This window comes from Pundamilia nyererei, unplaced genomic scaffold, assembly GCF_000239375.1.
Source record: "Pundamilia nyererei isolate P.nyererei 1_Seehausen unplaced genomic scaffold, PunNye1.0 scaffold00014, whole genome shotgun sequence".
NCBI lineage: Eukaryota > Metazoa > Chordata > Actinopteri > Cichliformes > Cichlidae > Pundamilia > Pundamilia nyererei.
Genome location: NW_005187415.1, coordinates 5640746 through 5653138, shown reverse-complemented (window position 1 = coordinate 5653138; position 12393 = coordinate 5640746). Strand labels below are relative to the sequence as shown.

Genomic DNA, 12393 nt, shown 5'->3' with positions numbered 1-12393 from the left:
TTTTTCCTTTTTCTGTCATAATCCAGGATCGACAAACAAGCGGGGGCGCCGGTCAGGGCAAAGGGGCCACACAGTGAACGTCCATGAATTAGTGTGAGAAATCTGTGAGCATGTGCATGTGCAACAGATGGTGAACAACGCAACCTAACTGACTTCATATGCAGTAATCTGTGAGAGAAGTCAGCCTGTCGCTTAATCCCACCTCAGCTTTCGTATGGCTTCCCTTACGTTCTCTAATGGGATTGTGGCCGCGGCTACACGAGGCTTTCTGAGGCTCTTCTAAATTGCCTGGGCTGAAGACCAGACTGTCTGACTGATACGGCACATGACTGGAGCCCTATCTATCAGTTGCCGGCTGGTGTCTTGCTCACATGCCTGACTCAACCACCTGCTTATTCCCGGATTGCAGGTTAGGGTGGGGGTGAGGGGGAACCGATGTTAAGTGCATGCGTGCAAAGATTTCCCTAGTGATGAAAATGTTAAGAAGAAGCATCACACAACAGATGTTTATGTTATGTGACAGGTGTACAGCTTACGTACAAAATGGACTGTAAATGACGCGTTAAAAGAAGAGGCATTTACACAAATAGTACAAGCAGCACTGGTGCAGGGCATGCCGTTCTCTCAGGAGGGTGCAAACTATAAGAAATGTGCAAAGCTGAACCTGGTAACCTGCCTCTGTAAGCTCTCTCAACAACAGGAGGGCTTTTGCCAGTGAGATCTTTTATTTTGTTTGTCAGTGTGCAGCAGTGATTTTATTTGTCCTCCTTTACAAATGTGAATGTCACCTGCCAGAAATCATTACTGTGCCATGAGGTTCCACGCAGGCTCACCGACTTGGCGACTTCACGGGTGTGCCAAAATGTCCTCACGTCTTAACAGTGCGTGTGTGCTGAACTGCAGCCGGCGAGGATTAAGGGGAGATCGCTAAGCAGTGAGTGCGCGATGTATACAAAACACGGTGTTTCCGGGGCAGCAACAACGAAGCTGATTTTAGCGTTTAGTTGTTGTTGAAGAGGAAATATTATTCATCCACCCTAAGAAAAGAGGGGTTGGGTCAATTTTGGAATGTAGAGACTGGAATCTACATTTTACAAACCATCTTTAATTAAAGAGGTTTGCTTCTTCACACTGCTCCATATTTCATACAGAAGTGCAGCAGTAGGGCACAATTTCACCTGTCCAATGCCAAATATGGACCTGCAACCTCTTTAGGCCATTCACCTACATTCAAGAATTTAGAGAATTCCCCAAACACAAGTCCTTTTGATCACAATAAAAAGAAACCATGTTACATGTTGTAAAAGAACTGCCAAAATATGTCCATTTCCTTTATATAATTATCAATATTACACTTATTTGAACCGTTTGTTCATTTATTTTCAGTAACTTGAACAGTCATGTGAACTGGTATTCCCGTTATCAACTAAAAAAAATAAAACAATAATAATAATTATAGTATAGATTAACTAAGCTCCGCCTTCTGAGCTGTATAGCAACCCACTGAAAAAAAAAGACCAGTTAGTACAAAAACAGCACACAAGCTACAATTTAAAGAGGCCAAAAAACTCAAAAACAAAATAACTCACACCTGGATGGCAGGTCAACAGTCAGCTGATGGTGAACTCTGAGCACTGAAAACCCACTTATGTTCAGAAAGAAGGTCGGGCTAGAGGAGAGGCCTCTGGGCAGAGTTATTACAGTTCCTCCAATTTGATTTTTTTGTAATTATAAAAAATAACAAGCAAAACTAGACCGATTTTTCCAGGGTTAAGAAGTCAAAAACAGGCAGGGTATTTTAAGCCATCAAATGACTATATAAATAAACTTTACTTACTTAAAATGGGTCTTTAGGGGCAGAATAAGCACGTAACCAAGATTGGTCAACATACAGTTCAAGCAGGGAGTCTTTCTTACCTTAGTTAACAGAAGCTGTTATTTTGCATAACATAAAAAAAACTGGAAGACTAAGACTGAAAACATTTCCTTCATGTTTGTATTTTATTATAGTTTTTTCCACCAATATGCATTTTTACTAACCTTTCCTTACACTGTTTACATTATTTGGTTTACATATATGTTTACTCTCTAGCCATAAAAAAAGAAGAGAAAAATTGCCTTGGGGGAGGGACTGTTTCCTCCTTTGACAACGTAAGAAATCATAAAAGCATATTCCAAGTTTTAATTCTTTTATAGGAGAAGGAAGATTGACAAACCTCCCTAAAGGTGGCAGGGCAATATTATTGATAATTGATGTACCACATGCATGTTAGTATCAAAAAGAAAGTATTGTTTGGTAAATATATGCCAATGGTGACACTACAAACAACAACTACAAAACCCTTGTGAAACCTTACAGTGTAATCTGGCGTGCATCTACCTGGAAATGTAAATAAATGAAAATGGAACAAATGGAACTATTGTGACTGGCCTGTTCGAGCCTATACATTTCCATTTGCTTTTTCGCCACAGTCTTTGATCAATGAGATACGATTTTCCGCCCTAGTATGAGGAATAATAATCAAGCTTCGATATAAGGACTCACATATGAGGGACATCGCCAAACCAAAATCACTGAAATGGATGTGAGAGAATTTACAAAGAGGCAAAACATGAGGGACAAATACGTTAGGGAAGGGAAAAAAAAAGAGAGAGAGAGAGAGAAAGAAACAGAAAAGTCCTAGGATTTTAATTTGTTTCTATCGTGGCTGGCATCACATATAAAACAGTGGGATATGACCACAAGGTAATTAACGCCATGCACAAGCATGAATGGTTATATAGCTTACGACATAACCCCTACAAAGATTCACCACAGAAATCCAAATCAGCCATAAGACATGAACTGTTTGGGCACTTTGTAACTTTTTGCATGGTGGATGCAAATTTAGCAGCAACTTGCTCAGAGGTTTTACCATGTACATATAACACTGCATGTTTACCAGTGGCATACCACTTAGTGTTCCACCAGTGTGAAAAAGGAAACAGGGTGTGTGTCTATAAGCCTCCTCTGGATAGCGAAATACACAATGAAATACACATGAGTCATCTTTAAAGACTTCAATGTACAGACGTGTATGCTGTAAAGCCCAGAAGTCACTGATTACACAACCTCTCTGAACACTAGTTAACTTCATGAATAGGCAAAAGATTTTCAGAACCACTATTACCGGTAGTTAAAAACAGAGTTGGTCTTCTGGCATGGCCTCAAAACGGAGACAGCAGGGAGGAATATTCTGGAGGACATAAACACCTCCTCCCCATGGGGAACTGCCTGTAGCTGTCAAATAAAGAAGGCGCCACATGCCAGGCAGGCAACCGGAGGACAGAATGATGTAAAGTCACAGACACCAAAGAAGAGGAGCGCAGGAGACATGATTGATGGTGCTGAGACATTAATATAGTGGCTGCATTATACGACAACTAATTAGAGTCATAAACAAGCAACTTCGGAGGAAAACAGCACAAAATGCAAATGCAGAGAACACATGCGACTTCATTCTTGATGTTAAGATGTAGCGTCTTCTCAAACTGGTAACCCGGCCACCACCATTTCCATGATGACAGCATTTGTTACTTGCTGGGATACTTTCAATATCAAACCATGGGGTACAATCTGAGAAACACAGAGGTTACTGCTAAAACTGTTATCCTGATAACACTTATGGCATTAAAATTCACTGTGTTAAAAGCCTCTGACGGCAACTGCTAGATTTGACATGGGGGTGGTGGCTTTCAAGCAAGAATACCATGTGACATCATCACCTTATAAAACTGCTTTGCATTTATATGGAATCATAGTTTGTGACACTCAGGTGAATGCAAGAATATATTCTTCAGTCTAAAGCGTTGATACTACTCTATTGCGCACACCTTTGAGTAGCTGTAGCTCAGGGCCAAACAGCCAAGTAGTTATTCCTGTTATATTTCTGAGATGTTAGCTTAAACTTCACCACCTGGGGCGCACTGTAATGTAAATTCTCTGCGAACAAGTCAGCGCGGTCACGGAGAACCCCCCCAAAACTGACCGAAGAGACCCTGGTGCTAACCATGAGATAATGGTAGGTCACTGGAACCCAAGAACTGAATTCTGGCTTAGACAAAAGGGTCGACAGAGCAGGTAGCTCCCCTTGTTTGATTCGCCACCAGTTTTACTTCCCGACACAACCCCTGAAGAGATTTTTGTCTGCGTCTGGAAACGAACAAGTGACCCTTCGCTCGCCGAGTGAATGTGTTAAACACTAAACCACTGGAAGCACATTAAGAAGGTAGACAACTAAATTAGCAAATCTGAGCAACTGTAGCTCTAGTAGTTGAAGATTTTATGGCCCAGCTAGAAAGTATTGTACAGGCCTTTCTGTTAGACCAACAGCGGCAGACAAAAGGCTGAAGAAGGAGGGAGGACCAAAGCAAAGCAAAACAATGAAAATTTCAGGCTGGAAAGCCAAAATGAACTGAAGGTGACTGTAAATAGCCACATTACATAATTCAGTGAGCACACAATTTGATTGAATTATACCAAGCGACGACCACTGGGGAAAATAGTGCTGAAATCCTTTTACTATGATGCATCACATTAACCACATATGTTAGCACAATAACATATGTTAGCACACTAACATATGTGGCTTTCCTATTACTGACATGTTTAGACTTAAAGTAGACACACATAAAAACACTGGCTCTTTTTGCTTAATTATTCGTTGTGACAACTTAGCACTGTGGTGATGAAATGTAATTCCACCAGCTCAACCAACTTGTCTGTCTCTTTGAATTGTCAGCTTCCCATTTTTCACGGTTCGAAGTTAAACTATTGCTATCACAGAGTCTCTGGCCTTATGGGCCCTGCTTTCTCCTTTCCCTTCCAAAACAAAAAGAGCTGAGCAGATCTAGAGCTCCTGTTCCACCAGAGTTAGGTATCCAATGTCTACATGTCTATATGTAGTGTATATGTGTTACTACAAAGCTTACACTACATGTGAATCGTCTTCAAAAATCACCATTAGTGCCAACCCAGTTACAGTAAGAGCATCACATCAGTTCTCTTACTTAAAGCTGAGTCATGTTTGTGGTTGCAAACCCAGACATGCTTTTTAAAGTCCTGAGGGTAGTAGTCACCTACATCCTTCTGTTGTCACAATATTACAGTACACTAATGCAAGTAAAAATGGCCAAACCAAAACAATTCTAAAGAAAGCAAAACTGCATCTCTGCACAGTATCTCTATTTCTTTTATGGCTACGCATTAAAAAAAAAAAAAAATCTTACATAACAACAGCATACCACGTCCACATGTGCAAACAAGCAGATATACTGTTTGCATGCTTGTAAAATTCCTGATATGGTGTGTTTAACAGCCAAACACTGGAGAGCCTAGGCAGAGCTCTTAGTGGCTGTCTAGTGACAGCAGACAGTGATGTCTTTACTGCACATTGTGTAACACTTTGTTTATGCCAGGCCAAAAAACGGCTAAATATAGTCAAGCCAGAATATGCAGGGGACAGCCTTGACTTTTGTCACTTACTGGTGAAACATTCATGCACGTAAACCAGTTAACCAGACCAGTTAGCAGACAGAGACATTATATAAGGTCCATTTTTACAGCTTTTGATAATTAGGGGGGGGTTGAAGTTACAAAAAAATATTGCAAAAAAGGGGGAGGAAACAGTCACCCCACAAAATAAAAAAATAAAATAGAAAACTATGGTAGTTTAAAATCTGGCGGACGTCTCGCTAAAGCCCTGCTTTAGGTTACCTTAAATCTCCTTTGAGGTGGGTCTAAAGCACTGCCCATCAGAGCCTGTCACATCCATTCATTATTTACATGTGATGGTCCCTTTAAATCCTAATCAACAGTATTGCTACGCAGCAGCCCGCCCAAGGCCGGCGGGATGCAGCATAACCGTGAATGAAGCTGCTCGGTCATGGACGTTTACATTATTGTCATATTAAAATGACCTTACATCTGATAAATATATTTAGCAGTAGACCTGTGGCATATATTGTTACCCCCCGCTCAGCCCACGCCACTGTTAAACCCTGTACTAAAGGAAACGTACAAGTGAGCGCCTCGCCCCCCTTCTGCTCGTTGCTTCAAGCTAGCGAAAAGCTAACAGGAAGTTACTTTCGAAATAAGAGCCCCGCCTTACTTGAGAGGGCAGTTTCACATTGCGCTGCTGCCCGTGTGTTTTATTTTGAAACAAACGTACTATTAGTCGTATGATGCTAGGTGAAGGTGGCTCGACAGCACCGCTTTTCCCCCCTTTTCTCTACGTGCTCCTCAAACTAGCCTAAACTGGATGGCCCAAGGCACATCAGCAGCACGCAAACACAAACCAAAAAGACAGTGGCTTTGCCAGCAAACACGTAACTACACCTAGTAGGCAACACCATAAATCAAAGCCCGTGTGTCTTATTACGGATCGTTGTGCGTTTTGAAAAAGAGCATCCCTGTGCACTTTGAATGGCTGCTAGATGCAGATTGATTAGGCCACAAAGTCACAGCACACAAACGCTGCATATTGTTGATAAGATGCAGGAAAACAGCGTCACACTGGGATAACCTTTCTTACCTCTTCTTCGCGTTCATTCTTGAAACACAGACATGCCGCTCTCTTCTTGAAACCGTCGCCATCGTATGTCCTGGTCTGGTTTGGTTTGAGCTTCATCATTGATTTGGAAATGTGCCTCCTTGAGTAAGAACCGGCAAAAAAAGCAAAATAAAAGAAGAAAAAAAAGGTGGAGGGGGTGTCCAATTAGTCAACAGCACAGCCGCCGCATTGTACTGCTCTATGCACCCGATGGGCAGATCAGGAACGGAGGATGTATGAAAGATCTCGTCAGACAATCCTGGATTTATGCTTGTCCTTGTGAAAATAAGCACAAATCAGAGCCTCTGATGTGTAAGTCAAGCCCCCAGATGCTACCTGCGATCTCCAGTCGGCAGTATGTGCGCGCAGTCCCGCAGGTTGAGAGCTTATGTAGAGTGCAGCCTACACAGCACAGCCCTCCTCTGGATCCATTTGCGTATGGCCGCTGACTCAGTACAATGAACAAGCAGCCCGGAGTTTCGGAAATACAGATCACTCCTCTGAGGAGGGGATGAGCTAATTGGATGGGCTTGTGTAAAGTGGGCGGGGCTAGGCGTCTACTAAAACATAGATTGATACGTAAGTTTATTATTTTGTTTCCAGTAGTACAAGAGGGAGCTTTTTATCAAACATCCAGTGTGTGGTTCCTGATAAGAATTTTAGCAGGTCCTGGGGATCATTTTGTTGCAGTGAAAAAGAAAAAAATCATGCTGATTAGGACTGCCCCATATCCTAATCCAACAAAAACAAATCTTGACCAGGCACAGGTATATCTACATATTTTCTGGTACCTTCCACAGACGTTTCGTTTTTTTCTTTCTTAAAGCCCAACACAGACACAAATGCAGATGACATGACCTCAGTGTCCGCAGTAGCTACAGCCTTGATGTTGAGAACCGAGGAGGAAGTAAAACTACTGTTTAAAATCTAACTGAATTAATGGATGACTTGTCCTTGACAGAATCTAATTCTAATAAAGTGAAATTACATTTTTGATCTTTTGAAGTATGATATTTTGATAGAGGACATTACTGATTTCTGGCCTTTACATTTTCCTGGTATTGTTCACTGACTCGCTGATTTCTGATCTGGGATATAAAAGGCAGACTGAAAGTTTAAAAGACCATCTTTTAAGGAAACACTCAAATTGTGAAATCCCAGTTTTAAATCCCCCAGATATGTGCTAATCATATTAGTACCAGACCCACCAGACCTGGAGCTCTCCTTGAATTATCATGGCTCGGCTGAGCAATACCACCTCTCAGATCCCACAAAGAGAATGGATTTACAAAGCATTTTCCATGATATAGTCAGCTGTGTCAGTTTTATTGAATTGGATTTTATGGGTTTTCTTTTACAGGTTCCACCTTTTGTACAGCCGCATGTAAGAAGTAGACATTCTGTCTACTTCTACGTGCCTTACACAGTCTTCTTGCTGTAGTAAGTTGTTTTTCTAGTTCAAACGAACCAGCTGCTTAAAAACCTCTTAGATTTCTGCTTTTTGACAAAAGTGTGCACACGATCACGTACAACACATTCTGTCCAGTGTTGGGAAATCAGTGAGATACTCCCTGCTTTCACTGACTTTATGTCATTACAGAGGTCATATTCTGAGTGTGTTATTCCCACTCAGCAGGAAAACAAACATGTAGGTATCAGAAGTATTTTTCTGAGTTACTTCTGAAAACTAGAATTAGGCATCTTGATGTTGCAACTGTTTTTTTGTCAGAGGTTGTGACAACAAACTCCTGACCTGTTCTTCCTGGGAAGACTATCAAATAGCAGTTGCTCTCGTGTACCTGTGGGAAGTGCTAAGTTATCAGCTAAGTAAATGTAGTCATTGTTTAAATGATGTCTTTTAAACTCACTCCAGATAATCAAATTGCAGTCTAATGGTGACAGAGTAGAGCACGTGTGCTGATGGCACACATTAACTGAGGGGGAGCCTGGCCTCGGTTTACCTTTGACCTGCAGGCCAGCATGCTGTACGCCTGCAAATAACAACATCAAAAGCAAAGTCAGCTCCGGAAGATAAAAATCCATAAATTAATGAAATTGATCAAATATCCGACTTGTTTGTGAAGATTTGTGGAGATAGTCAAGTGAATCTTTATTCTGTCTTTAAAGTTTCAGGAGATAAATGCTGGCAAAATGAAATTGTGTATCATAGATCCCTTTGACTCTCAGTTTTCTGACAGTTAGGCCTTTGTGTAGTCATTAGGTCAAATACTTTGGCATTAAAGGAAATGCTACTTTAGCTTTCACGTGGCTTGCCATTCAAGATTTCCTTCACTCCTGTACTTTCCCTCAAGATGTAACTTATGGATGCAATGCCAAAACATTGGCCTCATACATTCTCGTATCCCTCAGGTTGCACTTTGAGAAGCATTTTATTTGTTAGAAACAGTTGGAGAAGGCTTAAGTTCTGCATCCACTAAGATTGCAAACAGGCTAAATACTACTTCTGATGAACACTTTTATAATTAGCTTTTTAGGTTTGTCCATGGGCGTCCTGATGTAGAATGATGTAGTAGAACGTGAGGCAGAGCTCTGAGATATCAGACCTCCAGACTGGATTCAGGAGACATACACTCTCTCTACTTCTGCACTCACATATTTTCACTTCCCATGTGTTTATAAACTACTACTGCATCACATTAAGATGTACCTCCTCTCTCTTATAATGTGTGTCAGAGGGTTCTTCCTGTTAAAAGTGAGTTCTTTCTTCTCACTGTTGTCCAGCGCTCTCCTCATAGGGGACTGTGCGATTTTTGGGGTTTTCTCTTAAATATGGTATGGCCTTAACCTTACAATATACAATCCCAATTTTTTTTAAAGTTAAAATGCTATATGAAAGTGTCAATAAAATCTCTTAAACTCATATTCTATTCACAACAAAAGATAGGAAGATAACAAATCTTTACACTGAGAAAATGTAATGTAATGCTCAACTTTCCTGGCAGGCAGGTTAGTTCAGCACAGACTCTTCTACTAAGCAGTGCTGTTGAAATACAGGGATAGACACAGTGTGCTGTTTAATATTGTCTTTCTGAAATATACAAGGTCTTCCCTCAACAAGATGTCGCTGGAAGGGAATATATGTTGCTCTAATACTTGCGCACACCTTTCAGCATTGATGGTGCCTTTCCAGATGTGTAAGCTGCATCCTCCATAGACAATAATGCACCCCCTTTTCATTGGAGATGAAGGTCTTTGAATTGAATGCTTAAAACGAGCCAAATGGTCCTCTGGAGGATGTGGCATCCATGTTTTCCAAAAAATGTCCAATTTCAAATTATCTGACCACAGAACAATTTTCCTCTTTAACTCAGTCGATTCTAAACTAGCTTTGGCCCACAGAAGTTTCTGAATCATGCTCACATGTGGCTTCTTCTTTGCATGACGGAGTTCCAATCTGCACATGTGGATGGCACGGCATCGTATTATGTACTTTAGATAATGAGATATTCAAAGTCGTTACAATTTTGTTCACAGTCTTCAGTGACCTTTGTCAAGAATCTCCGCCTCTCTAAGATGCTCTTTTTTGATACCCAGTCATGTTTCTGAGCTGTTTCAAATGAACCTAATTAGCTGCAAAATGTTCCTTCAGCTGTTTTGTTTTAGTACCACTTGCTTTTATAGCCTTTTGTTGCCCCAGCTTAACTTTCTTGAAACATGTTGCTGCCATCAAATTCAAAATGAGCTAATATTTTTCATGACATAGTCAAATGTTTCAGGTTGAATAGTTAATATGTTTTCTGTGTTCTATTGTGAATCATTGCATTATATTTATATTTATGTTTTTTGATTTTTTGGAGGGAGTAAAGCAACTTGAGGTGATAGTTGGGAAATGGTGCAGCATAACCACTATTCAGTTTCTTTCAGTTTGCTGATTTACAGAAAATCATTGGGTGTAGTTTTGAGATTGTGCAGAACTAACTGATGAGCTCACTAGTGTCATGAGACTGATACTCAGTGAAACAGGCTAATCGTGATGATCCCAGTGACCCCTTTTCACACGTTTTCCCCCATGAAATTGGGAGGGGTGTGGGGACAGAGAACTCTTGACTCCCCCTTCCATTTAACCTAGAAACGTCTGTGTGGAAAAAACAGGTAAACCCCAGTCATATTATCATTCAAATCACTGTTGTCATCAGTTGCTTCAGATGTAAATACAGCATCAAATGCAGGTCATCGTGTTACTGCAAGTCAGACAGCATCATCATCTTGTTTTAGCAATGGTTTCCTGGCTTTGCACTGATCTGATCTCCTAGACCATAATTGCAGAGCAATTCCAACATAACCTATAAATAATTTAAAAGATAATCATTTATTTGCAATATGCTATTTAAAGTAATGGATACAAAGGGGAAAAGCATTGTAGGGAATGTGTGGATTTCTTCAAATAGTCCAGATAACTGCATATCCAATGGCTTAAGTGGTCATCTTAAGTTTACAAATGACTACAGAGTTTCTGCAGGTTGTCATTTGTATCCATACCATCAGGGTAAAGGAGACGTGCTAGAAAATTTATGTATTTATAGACTCTTGATGTCATTTGCATGATATATTATAAGTGATTTATAATGGGCTAAAATTAGAAACAGACCAGCTGAACCAAATCTTGCTCCTTAATATAACAACAGATGTTATCATCCTGATGGCATCGGTGGAAAATAAATCTTTCTGTCATCATATACTTAAAGTGGTTTATCATCGCCGTCTTGCATAGCAAAGGAGGGTAATTAAGAGGTCCCCATTTAGCCGAGGTGTGAGGGGAATATACGGATCCGGTTTCTTCTGGCTCATGCTGAGACAGATGGATGGACACAGAACTGACTGTCTTCACTTTATCAGGAGAGTCTGCCACAACATGCACACATGGATACACGTGTCACTTTTTTTAATACAAAGAAATAGTGTATACATGTTGCTACATCTATAGATGCACACACATACACCCACGCTCTCACACACGGAGTCCAATCTGCCTCTTCATTTGCCTGTGATCCGCTAAGTGTTAGCAGCCAACTGTGATTATGCCTATAAAATCCTGAGCTGATTAGCTCACCCATAAGTCTCTTCTTTGACCTCAGCGCTGAGCCTTCAGTCATGAGCCATGTGAGGGACTGGCTACTGGCCAGATAGCACAATCCTGAAAGGATCTCTGATATAAAAGATGGAGATGTCCTCATCCAGATAAAGACAATGAGACATCATTTATCCCTTTCCTAAGTTTAGCTCATGGATAATCGTCATGCTGCAGCTATCAGGATAATTTTAGGTCCAGCCATCTGTTTTCCCATAAGGTCTCCATTATCGAACACTTAAGTAAAATGAGTTTTTTGCAACACATCCTTCCCTGAAATACAGTCATTATTACAAGCAAATATGCAACAATAGTTTTCAGGTACTGTGCGTGAAGTGAACGTTTAATGAGATGAAAATCATCTGATAAACTCCTGCTGGCTGGCCAAGGCTGACAAGATGGATGTGTGCTGCTGTCAGCTGTTGAATATAAGCCTGTGCAAAGGTAGATCTATGCTGTATCTTCACCAAGGCAGAAACCGAGTACTTGAATCTGACTCAAGTTGGGAGTGCTGCCACTCCCAGGAGTGACTCCTTAAAACTTGAAATTTCTGACTTCCGACTTATTTAGGAACGCACCAAAAGCATTGATTTAAATCCAACTGAGATGCTTTGGCACAACCTTAAACAAGTCAATAATACTTAAACCTCCCTTGGCTAATATTAATATCTGTTTCATGATCTAACCATCTAAGGTTGACAAATATGTAAAAAA

At 40.7% G+C, this 12393-nt stretch overlaps 1 protein-coding gene across 1 annotated transcript in view; it reads right to left on the bottom strand.

Moving 5' to 3' along the window:
- Positions 1 to 7067, bottom strand: part of nudt4b (nudix (nucleoside diphosphate linked moiety X)-type motif 4b) — an 8421-nt gene extending 1354 nt beyond the window's left edge. Inside the window, exon 1 of the mRNA XM_013908764.1 lies at positions 6573 to 7067. Coding sequence (XP_013764218.1) covers positions 6573 to 6671 — 99 coding nt within the window. The 5' untranslated portion in view covers positions 6672 to 7067. The remainder of the gene's footprint in view (positions 1 to 6572) is intronic.
- Between the last annotated feature and the right edge of the window lie 5326 nt (positions 7068 to 12393).